The sequence below is a fragment of the Temnothorax longispinosus genome, chromosome 7 (assembly GCF_030848805.1).
Source record: "Temnothorax longispinosus isolate EJ_2023e chromosome 7, Tlon_JGU_v1, whole genome shotgun sequence".
NCBI classification, from domain to species: Eukaryota; Metazoa; Arthropoda; class Insecta; order Hymenoptera; family Formicidae; genus Temnothorax; species Temnothorax longispinosus.
This window is the reverse complement of record NC_092364.1, coordinates 11,520,316-11,539,720: the sequence shown is the minus strand read 5'-3', so window position 1 is coordinate 11,539,720 and position 19,405 is coordinate 11,520,316. Positions and strand designations below refer to the sequence as shown.

Sequence of the window (19,405 nt, the reverse complement as noted above, 5' to 3'; positions counted from 1 at the left end):
CTACTTACGACCATACATATAATATAATTACGGTACATATAATTGTATATAATTATTATAATTATATTACTTATCAGAAGCATTATATATAAAATTATAATACGTAACTTACATAAAATGCTTTTCCTAAGTGATTATATTCCATATATGATTATACATACTTACTTGACGCTACTTTATTTATTTGTAAATAATTATAACAATAAATAATTTTTTTTTGGTAAAAAGAAACTTATAAAAGGGCTCGAGAAAAGGAAAAATTAGCAGAGAAAATATCCGACATTAATACTACTTCAGATGAAGAAGAAAATAAACGTAAAAGAAAATTACGCTGTAAGAAAACTTTAACTACTTCTGAATCTGAAGATAATGCTTCTGAGAATGAAGATGCTTCTGTTGCTGCAAAATTGCCAAAAAGAAATAACCTCCACAATTGACGTATCCAGAACCACCAACTTCAAAAATTACATCTGTGTCAAGTTTAAATATGGATTACATTGACACAAATAGATTAGATTCCAATAGTGAGATTGAAGAAGACATTGATAAGTATCACAAATAAAACAATTCAAATCCTCGGAAAAATACAAGTAATAACTCTGTTGTAAAAAATTTGGCATGTAACAAAAGTCAAGAAGCTACGGGTAAAAGTTTGGCATATAACACAAATAAAGAAACTACGGGTAAAATTTTATGTTTGGAATATTATTATATAACAAATCTTATTATATAACTTGAAATTTTGTTTTTATAAGTAATTAAAGATTTTTTTCAAATATTAACTTTTTTCCAGAAACAGAAAAAAAATTCATTATTAGTAGTTTGGTAGATATTACTAATCGCGTAAAGAGTTGCGAGTGTTTGTTAAAGAAACTGCACAATTCTTCTGAGCAATTGGAAAATCAGATTTATGATACTGACAACAAAATCCTTGATGAAAAATTCCCCATGAAAAGTCTCGATGACGTAAGAGATATTGAACAGCAATTAAAACATGATGAGACATTTAAAAACCAAGTTGTAAGTATAGATAAACATATTATCCAATAATACTTGTATATTTTTTACTTATTTAGAAAAATTTAGACACTTTTTTAAGTTTTTACAGTATTTCCACTTTTTTTTGGGAAATGTAATTGTTATATCAATGTAAATATCCGTTATCAAAATTTATTTTTCTTACAGAAATCGGCACTTTATTTCTACTCACAAAGTACTATGAAAAAAACCGTTACGAGAATTATGACAACATTGTTTACAAACGAAGTAGCTACAAAATTCAGTTGGACTGGACAAAAGAAAACAACAGAGATTTGAAACATTGCTTTTATGGAAAATAATATATGGTAAGAATAGACTTATAATTTACTTAAATTTGAAATTTTAACGTCGTTTATTTATGTAAAAGTAGAGTTGTTAACATATTACAAAATATTTGATAATGCCATTTTTTATTTTTTATAATTATTTCCATATGAGTAAAATAAAATTCTATTTTTTATGTAAATGTTAATACTGCTTTTTGAAATTTAAAAAAGTAAACATTTCTTGAAATATATTATAAAATTGTTAATAATGACACGTTCAAACTTTATTTTTTGCATGACACAAAATTTTATATACTTTATTTTTTCTTTGAATTTCATTACATTTTAACAACAAAATATATTTACATTATCAAAGTTTAAATTTATTTTTTCGTTCTATATTACGTTCTATGATTATTTTAGGTGTTGTAAGAAGCAAGTTCAAGGATGTCACTGAGGGGGATGTAAGCGCACCTATTAAAATTTGGTTAGCTCACGCAACGGATCGACTAAAAAACAAGAGACAAGAATGATATTTTTCTATAGCATTTAATTTGAAATTTAATGAAAAAAAAGAAGTCATGCATATACGTTTTTTGTTTTTTTTTTTAATTTCTGTTTATTAAGATATATCTTTGTTGTCTAATAATTTTTTTTTTAATTTTTGTTTATTGAGATATACTTTTAGTTGTATAATCTAATTATAAATACCGTTTCTCAAAAAAATGCTTTTTTTTATAAAAAGATTAGAATTGTTACTCAACGAATTAAAAAATATACGAAATTATGAATAAAGATTTTATTTGATGAAAGTAATAAAATTTATAATTTTTTCTATTTGTCCATATATCCTTCATACAGAGTAGCGATTACCGATCACATATAACTTAATTGTTATAATATTAAATATAATAATAATATTACTTTTTAATATTCAGAATATCATTATAATATCAAATAATGTTACTTTTTAATATTCAGAATATCATTATAATATTAAATAATATTACTTTTTAAATATTCAGAATATCATTATAAAATACTTTTTCTTATCTCAAATAATATTTTAATAACATTAAATAATATTATTTATTTAATATTATATGAAGTGGACATATAACAATCTATTCATATTCCAGGAAGATTATTAATATTCTTAATATTATTGGTATATTCTTAAATTACTCATTTAATATTCTAAGGATATACCAAGAATATTATTTAATATCAAATAATATTACGCGCTTATAGGACTGGATGCAACATATAACCAGTATAATATATAAGCGTCACATACTACGTTTACGCGAGCGTTACTTCTGTAGTAACTTACGATAATTCCTTCGCGTAAACGGGATTTTGTAGTAACTTACGATAATTTTATTCCGCGTAAACGAGTGATATGTCGTAAGTTACTACAGAAGTAACGCTCGCGTAAACGTAGTAACGTAGTATACTATAAGTATATATAATAATGAGTAACAGTTATAGCGAGTTGCATTGAATAAAATTATTTTCGATTCGTTGTCGTAAATCGTTTATTGTAATATAATTGAGAAATGTATACATGTGTATGCCGGTATATATAAAAAATGTTAAATGTGATAATTTGCATTAATTTCTAAAGCGTGTCGGTCTTAAAACACAGCTGTTACGTGAGCGAGCGAGAAGGTATAAGAGCAAGCGAGTCGTCAATAAGAGCGAGTAGGACAGTAACAAGAGTGAGCGAGATAAGAACAACGGCGCGCAAGGAAAAGACTCGATGCCCGATCCTCGATCAGATCCCCACCCCCGAGCCCGAGCCTTCTGCATGTGTTATTCTCATCTCGCTCACTCCAATTACTGTCTCGCTCGCTCTTATTGTCATCTCGCTCATTCTTATACCTTCTCGCTCGCTCACATAACGAAAAATCAATAACTTTGAGTTACCGACATTAGCACGGAACGCAACCTAAATCGTGCACGTATGCGTTACCCCCGTGGCCCAAACGCGGACGTTGGCTACGTAATTCATGTGCACGTTTTACGTCGATCCCAGAGGGCGTATCGCGTTCGCGGATCACCTAAAACCGGGCCGTGTTGTCTCTCATTCTTCTCTCTGGCACGACATAACCTATTCGCGTAACCGCGATCTCACCGAGAGACACGCGGCGGACGAGATACTCGCTGCGGAAGCGCGAAAAGATTCGACTCTTGGAGAGAGCGCTGCCGCTACAGCCGTCTGGGCGACCATGAAGGCTAAGACGAAGCTCGGAATAGGCTTGAAAACGAAAACGAAAAAATCGAAACGGTAAAGAAAAAAAAGCTAACAAAAAAAACGGATACTTCCGACAGCAAAACGAGGCGGCGTATTGCCGATTCTACCGTTGTTGGGAGTTCTCGGTTCTCTGGCCGGCGGAGCGGCGGGAATCGTAAAGGCCGTGAACGACAACAAAGCCGCGCGGCGTCAGCTGGAAGAAATGCAGCGTCACAATCGCGCCGTGAAAGGTCGCGGACTTTATCTCGCTCCGTACAAATATGGACGAGGGCTGTATCTCGGCCCGCACAAACGCGGGCGAGGAGTAGCGTCGAAAAAAAAAAACGTCAAAAAGACGTTAAATATGCCCGCGGGTATTACGACTAACGTACAATTGAATCGACTGGCAAGGCGTATGCGCATACCGTTCTTCAGAGGTGTCTTCATGCGTGATTCGTTACCGATTGGCGGTGTACGTAGAAACGAGAGCGGTATCGTGAATTTGGACGATGCAGCGGGTCCCGGTACTCATTGGGTAGCGTACGCGAAAAGGGAAGATCGAGTCGTATATTTCGACAGTTTCGGCAATCTTTGACCGCCGAAAGAATTGGTGCGATATTTCGGACCGAGCGTGACGAAGATTGAGTACAATTGCACGTCTTATCAGCGATACGATCAGAACATCTGTGGACAATTGTGCCTGCGATTTCTCCGGACGATCGACGCTAATTTAGGAAAAAGCAGCATCCTCGCGGAGCACTATTTTCCCGCCGTAGATCTGAGCGACGGTGACTACGAGCTCGGTCTAACGTGTTTTGAGACTTATCACACGATTCCAAACGTGAATTCTTCGAACAATAAATTTTATTTCGACGAGGATGACACGGAAATTACGATTTCCGAGGGATCGTACGAGATACGAGCTATACATGAGCTTTTGAAACGCGAAATTTCACGAAAACGCGTAAATCGTTCCAACGATGATCGTACGTCGGTCGCGAATATCGCGCGAGAGGCGACCGCTCGCGCGAACGGCTACGAAGACGAGGCCGCGGAATACCCGATAGTGCTCCGCGCAAATTACAATACGATGAAGAGCGAGATCAAGTGCGCTTTCAGAGTGAACTTTAACAAACCGAACAACGTTGGATCGCTGCTGGGATTCTCGTCGAAGCGTATATTGCAGCCGGGACAGTGGCACGAATCGGACGCGTCGATTAATATTATCAACGTAAACATTATCCGCGTGGAGTGTAACGTAACCGCGGGTGCGTACAGCAACGGCAAACGTGTTCACACGATACACGAATTTTCACCGAGCGTACCACCGGGATATAAGATATCGGAAACGCCGGCGCAGATCATTTACATGCCGATTATTGCGCGAAGCGTTACGGATCTAACAATACGCGTCACGGATCAAGACGGACGATTGCTCGATTTTCGAGGAGAAGAGATCACCGTCAGATTGCACGTACGACGGCGACAGCAATAACGCGCGACGTGTGACATGCTCGTGTTGAACGACTCGGAACACGCGACAGATAAGAATATCTTTACGACTGCGACGATCGACGATATCATCAAATCGACATCGGTAGCGTTAAAACAGAGACGAAAACAGAGACGAGAAAGAAGCTCAACGCATCGAACGTTAAATTTTTACAATCTCTGGGATTTGCGGAACGAAACATCTGAACGATGACTAAAATTCTTAACATCGGAGGCGAGCCGGTCTTTGACGATCGCATCGTCAAGATCGAGACTCACACGTACAACCCGTACGCCAACACAACGTTCGAGTATAGCGACGAGATACGAATATCCATACAACAGCAGGATCTGTATACGTTGCCGTGCGAAAGTTTTCTCTACGTCGAAGGAACATTGACGGTGACCAGAGCAGCCGACCAACCCGATAACGTGGTATTGGGGAATAATTGCGTCGCGTTCATGTTTGATGAAATTCGATACGAGCTCGATGGTGTGGAGATTGATCACTGCAGAAACGTAGGAATAACCAGCACGCTAATAACCCGAACGGATATTTCAATTTCTGCGTACCGCTCAACTTGTTACTGGGATTTTGCGAGGATTACAAACGCGTGGTGATCAACGCTTGTCAAGAATTGATCTTGATACGATTGCGCAACGACAACAATTGTCTGGTGGAAAGTCTCGCGTTGGAGCCTACTGTCAAACAACTCAAGATACAGTGGCGAATGCCTCACGTGGTATTGAGCGAGGTCAACAAGCTGTCGATGCTGCGCGCCTTGGAAAACGGACGATATCTAAGTATGGGTTTCCGTTCGTGGGATCTGTACGAGTATTCTCCGTTGCAGAACACGACCAAGCACTCGTGGGCCATTAAGACCGCGACTCAGCTCGAGAAACCGCGATACGTCGTCTTCGCTCTGCAAACGGGTCGGAAGAACGTCATGTCCGCGGACACGAGCCGATTCGACGACTGCAAATTGACCAACGTGAAACTCTATTTAAACTCGGAAGTCTATCCGTACGACGATTTGAATTTGGACTTTGGTAAACACAGATGGGCGATTCTGTACGATATGTACGCGCATTTCTGCAAGGGCTATTACGGATACTAATATCTCGAGCCGAGTCTCACCGTTTCGACTTTTCTACGTAACGGCCCGTTCGTGACCATCAATTGCTCTCGACAAAACAAATCCGTCAAAAACGCCACCGTGGATGTCAGACTAGAATTCGATTGCATGGAGAACGTACCGCCGAATACCTCCGCGTACATCATACACGATCGCGTGATCGAGTACAATCCGTTGACCAACGTAGTGCGCAAAATAGTCTGAGTGTTCGCGGCAACGTCGACAAAAATTTTCTCTCTCTTTAACTCCCGATACAAATTTATGAGGGGAAAAAGGGGAGCAGGATATAAAAATCAGAGTGTCACAAAACGCGCGTCATTCCTCTCTCGATTCACGCATCGAACAAAAAGAGATATCTCTTCATGTCCGCACCAACGTTCGTCGAAACGTGCCGTACAGCAAGGTGAAGCGTTTAATTACGTCAGCCGTGCTCGGTGAGGAAGAGGACAACAACGATGACGATGACGACGACGACGACGAGATGCCGACTCTCGTCTACGTCAAGGGATGCCAGAAACGAGAATGGCTGGTAGATCTGCTTGAGAATAAAGCGAGAAAAAGACCTAAACATCGAGACTCTGGATGCGGATTACGAAGATATCGAATCTTTAATTATTTTAGATGCTACCAATACTATGCGATGTGGAAAACACGTTAAGAATTGCGCGTTGCAAAATGTATTAAAAATATTTAACTGGTGGTCGAAACGTCAGAAAAAATTTTCATCTTTTTAAAAAATAAATTTTATATGTATGTGTAAATTTTACAATGTTTTATTTCCTTTCGCCCATTGGTCGATAGTGTACAAAATTAAAGAATAAGTAGGTATACGTGACGAATTCTAACTCGATAGCTTCGAGGGGGGTATCAGGTTTCTGCGAACATGTCTGAACATGTTTCGCGGTTGATGTCATGCGGAAGGGAGGAGGGGGGATATACGTCTTAATAAAAAAAAACATCCTACCTTAGCCCCCTCTCCTAAATTTCAGAGCGCTGATTGCGCGTTCCAGAAACATTAATTTCCCCCCTCCTTCATCATAGTTTTAGAAGTTGCCGCGTATATTCGATTAATTTTATACGACTAGTCTCGTATCGACTGCTTGTGCGAACGGTCACTTCTCATAACCGAGAGAAAGAATGTATTCCGTTGAAGGAAGCAACGGCGGTAACAGTGGCAGTAGACGTATGAATTATTACGTACCGATTCACGATGATGATAAAACTCCATCGTACGAGAACAAGTGTAACAAGTAAGTTTTTTCGTTTTTTTCTTAAATTATAGCTTTATATTTTTTTAAATTGCAAATTATAAATTGTATTATTTTTTATTACTAATTTCGTTATTTTTACAGCATTTCGTTGAAGCGTCGCGCGGTTCATATACTCAGCAGACGATACGCGTTGACGGCTACGGGATACAAATTCCTTGAAGTTGGCGTTAACGTGGGTCCACCGAGTTACGTGGAGATCGCCGTAGGAGATCATCGAGAAACGGAATTGATACTGTCCCTCGAAACGTGGAAGGGATTCTACGAACAACGACGGAACATTCAGAATTTTATTCGATCCTGTAAAGATATAAGTGTGATTTTATAAGCGTTGGACCGCTAACATTGAGAATTTGTACGATTAACGGTGTCAAACTCGTACGTCTCGAGTCTTTAAACGTACGGTTAACGATGACCGAATCGACGTTACACCATATGCTCGATCTTGATCTGTGCATCGACGCGATTGGGTAGAATTGTCGAAACGGTCGATGTCAAGTTCACGCAATTCTCCAAAATCGCTGTAACGGCTGTAATTCACTGTAACGGATCCTACGCAAGTATTGAATGTAATACGCGATATCGATGCCTTCGATAAACATCAGCTCGTCGATTGTGAGCTCGCAGCTTTATTTTTTAGTGCGCTACCGTAGTACGTAAAAAAAAAAAAACAAAAAAATATGTAAAAGAAGAAGAATAAAAAATTTATTTTTTTTTATAAATCAATGACTTAATTACTTTACACGCATTTCCATTCGAGCCGTATATGCGACGTTCGACTCGAATCACTCGGACCGCTTGAAATTTAAGGTATATCGTATATCGTAAACTATGAAGCGATGCTCCGGCGACGCTCGCCTATGTGGTGTCGATGCTCCAACGAATCCTTTCTCGCTATTGTAATGCTAGATATATTTATGTTAATTACTTTTCTGAGCTCTGGTTCAGTCCTCTGCAGTCAGTTAAGTCAGTAGTGTGAAAACGTTCGCAAGCGCAAGTAGAGCACAGTGTAAGAAGAAGAAATGGAAGAAAGATATCATAGAATCGAAGAGTGCATAGAAATCGTGTACCCCGCAGTAGGAGTATGTATACTTAATACCGTTGCGTGCGTGTCGCCCGGTATGCTTTTCGAACTCCAAGCTAAAGCGTGCAGTTCGTCACTTCGTCACGACGATCGTTTAAATCGTTATTTTCGTGAGTGCGCGAGTGTGAATAAGTGTCTGAGAGAGTCACAGACTCACTGTCGGCTTGGGCGTAACATTTTTTAAAAAAGCATACCGGGCGGCATGCACGCAACAATACATAACTGTATATTATATATTTTTTTAAATTAACCATTTTGTTAAAGTTACAGTGGATATTGGTCGATAACGTGCCGGTGCGCGAGGTTCACCTTTACAATATGGTGAGGGTTCTGATTCCTCACAGACAGGTGTGTGTAAATATTTTTTACAGATTTTAAATTTCTTTAAATTTTTTTAAATTTTTTAAAATTTTTTTAGCCCAATTTTATATATTTCAATAAAATCCGCATTCGTGGATTTATCAACATACATACCCGGCGTTTGGTACGCTGGTTCAGACAAGTAGATGTTGACAACAATAACGAAATCTGGGACGTTTCGGGAGACGAAGACATTTGTGGATTTCGAAGACTGTTCGAAATCGAACACGAGTTTGAGAGAGAAGAAGAAGTGTGGTAATTTTTTAAAATTTAAAATTTTATGAATAAATATTTTTATGCTTAATTCCATATTTATCATTTATTATTCATTTTTCCGCTTCCTTCACTATTATTAAGTATATTTCATAATAATAATATTTTAAATAATAATAACACAGCCCCACAAAAAAATGAAATTTCTGTCCGGCGGACCGGACTAGTCAATTCTTACGTATTTTGGGTCGCTGAATCCGAATCCGAGGTCAGAATTTAAAATTGGTTTGTTTTTTTTTCGTAGAACTACGTCTTTCTCGGGGGGTATGGGGGTATGACTGCAACGTTTTCTTGCAACGTTTTCATGCAACGTTTTCATGCAACGTTTTCTTTTTCTCGAAAAGTATTACAGAAAAATATACTTTATTATATAGTTTTTGAAAGATCTCGATGTAAGCTATGGGTTTTCGCAATTTCATAAATAAATAAATGAATGAATGAATGGATGAATGGATAAATGAGTGAATGGATGAATGGATGAATGGATAAATGGGTGAATGGATGAATGGGTGAATGGATGAATGGATTTAGATGAATGGATGAATGGATGAATGGATGAATGGTTAATGAATAAATGGGTGAATGGATGAATGGATTTAATAAATAAATAAATTATCATTCATTCATCCATTCATTCATTCATTTGTTTATTAAATCCATTCACCCATTCACCCATTCATCCATTCATCCATTCATCATTTATTTATTTATTAAATCCATTCATCTATTCACCCATTTATCTATTCACCCATTCATCCATTTATTATCCATTCATCCATTCATCTATTCATTCATTCATTTATTTATTTATTAAATCCATTCATTCATTCACCCATTCATCCATTCATCCATTCATCAATCCATTCATTCATTCATTCATTTATTTATTTATTAAATCCATTCAACCATTCATCCATTCATTCATTCATCTATTTATCCATTCATCCATTCATTCATTCATCCATTCATCCATTCATTCATTTATTTATTAATACATTCATCCATTCACACATTCATCCATTCATCCATTAATCCATTCATTAATTCATTTATTTATTTATTAAATCCATTCATCCATTCATCCATTTATTCATTAACCATTCATCCATTCATCCATTTATTCATTCATTTATTTATTTATTAAATACATTCATCCATTCATTTATTCATTTATTTATTTATTAAATTGCAAAAACATTTAGCTTACATCGAGAGCTTTCAAAAACTATATAATAAAGTATATTTTCTTTTAATACTTTTCAAGGTTTAATAAATAAATAAATAAATAAACAATAAATCAAAAAATTAGTAAAAAAATAATAAAATAAATAAATAATAAATAATAAAAAATAAATAAATAAATAAATAAATAAATAAATCAATCAAATCAAAACAATCAAATCAATAATTAATAATAAAATTAAACAATAAATCAATAAATCAATAAATCAATAAATCAATAAATCAATAAATCAATAAAACAATATATAAATAAAAAAATAAATAAAATAAATAAATAATAAAACATTAAATCAAAAAAATAATAAATAAATATATTTATAAATAAATAAATAAATAAATAAATAAATAAATAATAAATAAATAAATAAAATCTATATAGAATGTGAGAAGCCGATTAGCTTGAAACTTGGTGACATTTATGAGTATATGTTCGGCTCGAACTTCTGAGCTCGAATTTCTGAGCCGAACATATACTCATAAATGTCACCAAGTTTCAAGGGTAAACCAAAGGATGATGTCGCTGCCCTAGATATAAAGGTCGATGTTGAATCTTAATAACGCGAAAATACACGACGATGCGCCGCGTAGTGTCTATGTCATTTGTCTGTGTTATGTTATGAAGTTGCTGCTTTCACATTTTGAAATTCGGTCAATTATTTCCCGAAAAAATGAAAAAATTACGTTGTTGCTTGCGGCACAGTTTGTGCCAACAACGTCGAACTACGTCAACTGACAGTTGACGTAGTCCTACGTCTAGTTTCCTTCGCTGAATACTTTAACATGAAATAGTACTATATGGTTATCGATATCTGCGTATGCGCATTGCGGACGATTAGGCTTCACTACCTTTCTCTCTCGCACAATTAACGTTTCTCTCTCGCACGATGTCGGACACAGACTCGATGTTCAATGCCTCTTTCATATATGTTCTATTCTAATAGACGTAGTTCTACGTGTTGATTGCGGCACAGTTGTTAAAAAGCGCAAGCTAGCTTCGAAATTCTGACCATGGATTCGGATTCAAAAGCTTGAATTACATAACAATTGACTAGATTTTTTAATAAAAAAATGGCAGATCCAATATGGCGGACCCAATATCGCGTGTATGTTTTTTCAAATTGATCCGATTCGCTTGAAACTTGGTACTCGGGGGTTTTTGTGGTCGCTGAGTACGAATCTGATGTCAGTTTTCCAAAATTCAAAATGGCAGATCCAGTATACCCGATGAGTTTTTGAAAATTGACCAAATTCGCCTAAAATTTGTTACTCGAAAGTTTTTGGGGTCGCTGAATACGAATCTGTCGTCAGATCATAACATAATTACACTGAAAATGCAGTTTTTCCCACATGACTCTGAGAAAGTACAAATCTTATATATATATATATATATTTGACGTCCAAAACCACAATAGAGTCAAAGTATATCCATGACTTGATCCTTCTGCAACCAGGGTACCTCCACGTGGTGACGGTGGGCAACGGATTTATTCTGGCGAAATTCCTGGGTTAGATACTTGACGCGTCATGGCAGAGGGTAACAACCTTTTAACGATGCAGTATCGGCAACTGGTCAGGATGGCTTCCGGGAGGGCAGATCGACTGTGGATGCGATCTTACGCATTCGGGCCCTCCTGGAGGCCGCGATGGAGCCCGACAGGGTGGTGTTGGGCGTTAGCTTTAATGTAGCTAACGCCTTTAACTCCCTGCCGTGGCCAGTGATAAGAAGGGCGCTAAATCACCACGGCGTCCCTCCTTATCTAAGGGCAGTCATACATGACTACCTCCGGGACAGGAGGCTCTTGTACACCGACCGCGATGGTGTAGTAAGGGTCGGGTTGGTCGTGCGGGGGGTTCCACAGGGGTCAGTACTTGCCCCACTTCTGTGGAACCTGGGGTATGACTACTTCCTCCGGATCGCCCTCCTCCCGGGATGTTGGCTAAACGGCTTTGCCGATGATACATTCCTGGGAGTCGAGGGTGATACTTGGGATGAGGCCCGAGCAAAGGCAAATGTCGCAGTGAGAGCAGTGGTGGCTACGATGCGCAAGTTGGGCCTTAGGGTGGCCCCCCAGAAGACGCAGGCTGTGTTTTTCTACGACAAGTCTGCGGGGAAGCCGCCCGTGGCCCATATAGAAGTGGAAGAAACCCGTATCTCAGTGGGGGCCAGCATGAAAGTGCTGGGCCTTTGGTTGGCTCCTGGGGTTTCGGTGAGCACTTTGCTTGCCTAACTCCCAGGGCAAAAGGTGTGGCAAATAGCCTGGCAAGGCTGATGCCTAACCTGGGAGGAGCGAGCGGTCGTGCTCGCCGACTATACGCCACGACCGTGCAGGCCGTGATGCTTTACGGCGCCCCAGTTTGGGCGTCAGCTGCGGAAGGGTCACGCGTGATTCAGATGAAGCTGCGTCAAGTTCAGTGTGTGTGTGAGTGACGTAATCATACCAGTCGCAGGTATTAGGTTGAAAACCCTAAAAAGGCGAAATTTCTGGGTTAGATACGTATCTATAACGCCGGAATAAATCCGTTGCCCACCGTCACCACGTGGAGGTACCCTGGTTGCAGAAGGATCAAGTCATGGATATACTTTGACTCTATTGTGGTCTTGGACGACAAATATATATATATATATATATACAGGGTGCCCCTGAATTCTTGGTACTTTTTTCATATTTAGATAGAGCGAGCCAAACTGAGTCGAAAAGTCATGTACCATTTTGCAATTTTCGCAATAGTTGACGAGTTATTAATGATTAAAAATCGCCGTATTAGCCCGCCCTCCGCCAAATCCAAGCGCGCGGCGAAATGCGGCCGCCCCGCGGTCGGCGCGCGGGCAGTTGTTTACTACAAGCGGCGATGATTACGCACGAGCGGCGCGTAACGCCGGGGCCCTGTCCTAAGCGATGATAGTTTCTCTCCTTTTTTTAAATAGAAATAAAATTTTCTAACAACATAGAACATTTTTTTGTGCGTACGTATGTACATACGTGTGTACATGCATACAGAAAATATCAATTGTGCTGCTTAAAAAAGCGATTACTCAATTTACTTTTTTTTTTTTTTTTAAGTAACGGTTGTCTTTAAGAAAGAATATTTTCTTGATAATAGTCTTAAAATGTACAAATTTTAGAAAGAGTCTTTATCATGTGCTATGTACTCGAAAGAAGAATTTATACTCCTTCAAAGAACATAATAAAATTTTATCAAAGAAAAGTCAAAATAATAAATAAAGTAATATGAGGACCCTCGAGATTAAAATAGGAGAAGGCTATGACGGTCAGACGCAGATCACAGTGCGTAATATCAGAAATAAGTGATTTATTCGTGGTTTGATACATTACATCGATCCGTACGTTTCGGCTCAGTTTTGAGCCATCTTCAGCGGTAGTTACAGAAATTAAGTTACACGTTCTCCGTACCGTATGGTGAGTTTACTGATTCAAAGTATCAGAAACATAGACCAATTGATCCATATCTGTAAATTTGTTCAATTAATGTTGAGATATTAAAAAGATCCCTTAGGAAACTCACCATTCGGTCTGAAAAACGTGGAATACAGAGCCATGTATACATAAAAATACTCTCTGCGAGAAGTCTTGACGATCTTATCGACACGACACATGCACAGCAATGATATGAAAGGTCTTGCAAGAAGAGGCATGTCGTAGGTCAACACACCGGCGAGGATTATAACAAAGCACGATTTGACACCGTCTCAAAATGACACGGATTTTTTGCATCATGCATATGTCACGGTTTTGAGCAAATTGTAATCCATGCTCATGAACTTTGGTCGTTGGCAAATCGGGGTTTTACTATTGGTACATGCAATATTGTGACGGTGTCAAATCGTGCTTTGTTATAATCTTCGCCGGTGTGTTGATCTACGACATGCTTCTTCTTGCAAGACCTTTCATATTATTGTGTGTCGTGTCGACAAGATCGTCAAGTCTTCTCGCAGAGAATAGATATTCATTATGTACGCATGGCTCTGTATTCCATGTTTTTCAGATTGAATGGTGAGTTTCCTAAGGGATCTTCTTAATATCTCAACATTAATTGAACAAATTTACAGATATGGATCAATTGGTCTATGTTTCTGATACTTTGAATCAGTAAACTCACCATACGGTACGGAGATCGTGTAACTTAACTTCTGTAACTACTGCTGAAGATGGCTCAAAGCTGAGCCGAAACGTACGGATCGATGTAATGTATCAAAACGACGAATAAATCAGTTATTTTGATATTACGCACTGTGATCTGCGTCTGACCCTCATAGCCTTGACTTCTCCTATCAAAATAATTAGCAAATTAAATTTGTTTTAATTTTATATTCTTAACTGAAGAACTGAATAATTAGAATGTAGAATATTATTTATTTTAAGTAATATTATCAAGAAAACATTTTTTGTAAAGATCATCGTTATACTTAAAAGAAGAGAAAACTGAGTAATTGGTTTTCTTAGCACTAGAATGATATTTTTTTACTCGTGCGTATACGGCACGCCATTTTACTATTTAATATCATCATAAAAATTCTATCAAATTAAATCGATACTTAAAGAAAAGAAATTATTATTATGTCTAGACATACTTATAATTTATCGAATTATTATTAAGCTATAATTGAAAATGCAGAATTACAATTATGTCTAGACAAAATATTAATTCTGAATTTATTTTACGTTATGACATAAAAAATTTTCGGGAATTAAAATTATGTACATAATTGTAATTCCCGAATTTTACTTATGTACGCAATTTTAATACTTGAATTTCTATTATGTACACACAATCGTAATTCTGGAATTACTTTTTTTCTTTGGTAAGTAACGGGGTTCTTTAAGAAAGAATATTTTCTTGATAATAATCTTAAAATGTATTCATCACAAATTTTAGAAAAAGTCTTTATCATGTACTGGAAAAAAGAATTTATACTCCTTCAAAAAACATTATACTATTTTATCAAAGAAAAGTCAAAATAATAAGCAAATCAAATTTTTGTTTTAATTTTATATTTTTAATTAAATAGTTAAACAATTAGAATTTAGAATATTATTTGTTTTAAGTAAAGAGAGTGATGAGTGTATTTTAAGATTATTATAAAAATGAAATATTCTTTGCGAAGATGACCGTTAAAAGAAGGGAAATGGAGTAATTGGTTTTCTTAGCACTAGAATGATATTTTTTGCGTGTGAATTGTGCATGAATAGCAATCGCGATATAAGATCGCGAGCCAAAAAATAATTTTTTTTTCTGTGGCAAGAAAATGATAGAGCGCTATCATTTCCACACCACCTTGCGGTAGATAGCATGGCGCATTTTTTTTAAGTGGTATCCCCAGTAGGTCTAATCCACTTTGCATTAAAATATTTTCATATTTTAATGTAAGAACTGTTCGAAGTGCCTTCCTCCTTCTCGTATACAGAGTTCGGCCCTTCGAATGATATTGCGCGTCGAGCGGTGCGCCATTTCCGGCGTGATGGTACCGAAAGCTGCGAGAATTTCTTCTCGTACCTCAGCTTCTGTACCACCACGCCTGTGCTCGACTAAATCTTTGATGTAACCCCAAACGAAATAGTCGAGCACGTTAAGATCCGGCGACCGCGCCGGCCAAATTATTGGTCCACCTCGATCCATCCATCTACCCGGATATCGCGCGTCTAAAACATTTCGCGCCTGTCGCGAAAAATGCGCGGGAGCCCCGTCGTGCTGGAAAATGAGCTCTTCCCGTTCACGAAGGGGAACGTCTTCGAGAAGACCGGGCAACTCATGTTCCAGAAACCGCGCGTAAACTTCCCCGGTTAAACGTGGCGGGAGAATGTAGGGACCGATCTGAAAATCATAGAAAGAGTGTAATTTGAAAAAACTGTGAGGGATACAAAGACGGACTTTTTTAACTCATAAACTTACTACTTACAATTCGGTTCGCTTTTATTCCTGCCCAAACATTTATCGACCAGCGATATTGGAACGCGCCTTGGCGAATGGCGTGCGGATTTTCACCTCTCCATAATAAAAAATTATGGGAGTTAAACACTCCATTTGGTGTGAAGGTCGCTTCGTCCGTCCACAGGATGCGGTCGGGGAAAAGAGCGTTCCGCCGACACTGCGCGAGGAACCCTGTGGTGTATTTCGCCGATAATTAATATTTGTTAAAAGCAGCGTAAACATTAAAGAAAGATGATAAAAGTACCTTCACAATAATAGATGCGCTGCTCTGCATCTTTTGCAAGAAGTTGCTGCACCCGTTGATAATGATACGGGTGCAATCCGTCCTGACGTAGAACCCGATGTACGACGCTTTGGGAGAGACCAAGCATACCAGCGACACGGCGTATGGTAGGTCGTCTCTGGGGTTCTCGGGATCGTCCTCGAAATCCTCGAATATTTGGAGGATTCTTTCTTCGTCGACTACGCGACGTTGCAACGGCGCACCAGCATTTCGCCAATTGGGCATAAGAGATCCTGTCTCTCTGGCGCGTCGGACACATCCCAAAATCACGTTGTATCCGGGATGTCGTTCACGCTCGGGGAATCGTTCCGCGTAGAGTCGAACGGCGGCACGGACGTTTTCTCCAGCCATTCCATACGTAATTAGCATATCTGTATACTCTTGAGCAGTATACATTTTTCACAATTTATCAAAATATTAGCGAGAATGCACGCACGTCGGACGCTGGGCACAATTGTCGTGGAGCGACAAACCACGTTAAAACAAAAGAATATTGTTAACTACAAATGTCTGTTGTTTGTCGCTCCACGAGTCGTACCTAAGCGTCCGACGTGCGTGCATTCTCGCTAATATTTTGATAAATTGTGAGAAAATGTATACTGCTCAAGAGTATACAGATATGCTAATTACGTATGGAATGGCTGGAGAAAACGTCCGTGCCGCCGTTCGACTCTACGCGGAACGATTCCCCGAGCGTGAACGACATCCCGGATACAACGTGATTTTGGGATGTGTCCGACGCGCCAGAGAGACAGGATCTCTTATGCCCAATTGGCGAAATGCTGGTGCGCCGTTGCAACGTCGCGTAGTCGACGAAGAAAGAATCCTCCAAATATTCGAGGATTTCGAGGACGATCCCGAGAACCCCCAGAGACGACCTACCATACGCCGTGTCGCTGGTATGCTTGGTCTCTCCCAAAGCGTCGTACATCGGGTTCTACGTCAGGACGGATTGCACCCGTATCATTATCAACGGGTGCAGCAACTTCTTGCAAAAGATGCAGAGCAGCGCATCTATTATTGTGAAGGTACTTTTATCATCTTTCTTTAATGTTTACGCTGCTTTTAACAAATATTAATTATCGGCGAAATACACCACAGGGTTCCTCGCGCAGTGTCGGCGGAACGCTCTTTTCCCCGACCGCATCCTGTGGACGGACGAAGCGACCTTCACACCAAATGGAGTGTTTAACTCCCATAATTTTTTATTATGGAGAGGTGAAAATCCGCACGCCATTCGCCAAGGCGCGTTCCAATATCGCTGGTCGATAAATGTTTGGGCAGGAATAAAAGCGAACCGAATTGTAAGTAGTAAGTTTATGAGTTAAAAAAGTCCGTCTTTGTATCCCTCACAGTTTTTTCAAATTACACTCTTTCTATGATTTTCAGATCGGTCCCTACATTCTCCCGCCACGTTTAACCGGGGAAGTTTACGCGCGGTTTCTGGAACATGAGTTGCCCGGTCTTCTCGAAGACGTTCCCCTTCGTGAACGGGAAGAGCTCATTTTCCAGCACGACGGGGCTCCCGCGCATTTTTCGCGACAGGCGCGAAATGTTTTAGACGCGCGATATCCGGGTAGATGGATGGATCGAGGTGGACCAATAATTTGGCCGGCGCGGTCGCCGGATCTTAACGTGCTCGACTATTTCGTTTGGGGTTACATCAAAGATTTAGTCGAGCACAGGCGTGGTGGTACAGAAGCTGAGGTACGAGAAGAAATTCTCGCAGCTTTCGGTACCATCACGCCGGAAATGGCGCACCGCTCGACGCGCAATATCATTCGAAGGGCCGAACTCTGTATACGAGAAGGAGGAAGGCACTTCGAACAGTTCTTACATTAAAATATGAAAATATTTTAATGCAAAGTGGATTAGACCTACTGGGGATACCACTTAAAAAAAATGCGCCATGCTATCTACCGCAAGGTGGTGTGGAAATGATAGCGCTCTATCATTTTCTTGCCACAGAAAAAAAAATTATTTTTTGGCTCGCGATCTTATATCGCGATTGCTATTCATGCACAATTCACACGCAAAAAATATCATTCTAGTGCTAAGAAAACCAATTACTCCATTTCCCTTCTTTTAACGGTCATCTTCGCAAAGAATATTTCATTTTTATAATAATCTTAAAATACACTCATCACTCTCTTTACTTAAAACAAATAATATTCTAAATTCTAATTGTTTAACTATTTAATTAAAAATAAAATTAAAACAAAAATTTGATTTGCTTATTATTTTGACTTTTCTTTGATAAAATAGTATAATGTTTTTTGAAGGAGTATAAATTCTTTTTTCCAGTACATGATAAAGACTTTTTCTAAAATTTGTGATGAATACATTTTAAGATTATTATCAAGAAAATATTCTTTCTTAAAGAACCCCGTTACTTACCAAAAGAAAAAAAGTAATTCCAGAATTACGATTGTGTGTACATAATAGAAATTCAAGTATTAAAATTGCGTACATAAGTAAAATTCGGGAATTACAATTATGTACATAATTTTAATTCCCGAAAATTTTTTATGTCATAACGTAAAATAAATTCAGAATTAATATTTTGTCTAGACATAATTGTAATTCTGCATTTTCAATTATAGCTTAATAATAATTCGATAAATTATAAGTATGTCTAGACATAATAATAATTTCTTTTCTTTAAGTATCGATTTAATTTGATAGAATTTTTATGATGATATTAAATAGTAAAATGGCGTGCCGTATACGCACGAGTAAAAAAATATCATTCTAGTGCTAAGAAAACCAATTACTC

At 38.2% G+C, this 19,405-nt stretch overlaps 2 protein-coding genes and 1 pseudogene across 2 annotated transcripts; 2 read left to right on the top strand and 1 right to left on the bottom strand.

The window, feature by feature from the left end:
• Positions 1-1,840, top strand: part of LOC139815680 (uncharacterized) — a 5,353-nt pseudogene extending 3,513 nt beyond the window's left edge.
• A 13,602-nt stretch (positions 1,841-15,442) lies between these two features.
• Positions 15,443-16,980, bottom strand: LOC139816949 (uncharacterized). Its single transcript, XM_071784780.1, has 3 exons — positions 16,591-16,980; positions 16,315-16,503; positions 15,443-16,229 (listed from the first exon to the last, which is right to left on the bottom strand). The coding sequence occupies exons 1-3, from the start codon at positions 16,978-16,980 to the stop codon at positions 15,777-15,779; spliced, it is 1,032 nt and encodes a 343-aa protein (XP_071640881.1). The 3' UTR covers positions 15,443-15,776.
• Positions 16,981-17,266: 286 nt separating this feature from the next.
• Positions 17,267-18,804, top strand: LOC139816948 (uncharacterized). Its single transcript, XM_071784779.1, has 3 exons — positions 17,267-17,657; positions 17,731-17,933; positions 18,019-18,804. The coding sequence occupies exons 1-3, from the start codon at positions 17,267-17,269 to the stop codon at positions 18,469-18,471; spliced, it is 1,047 nt and encodes a 348-aa protein (XP_071640880.1). The 3' UTR covers positions 18,472-18,804.
• Positions 18,805-19,405: the final 601 nt, after the last annotated feature.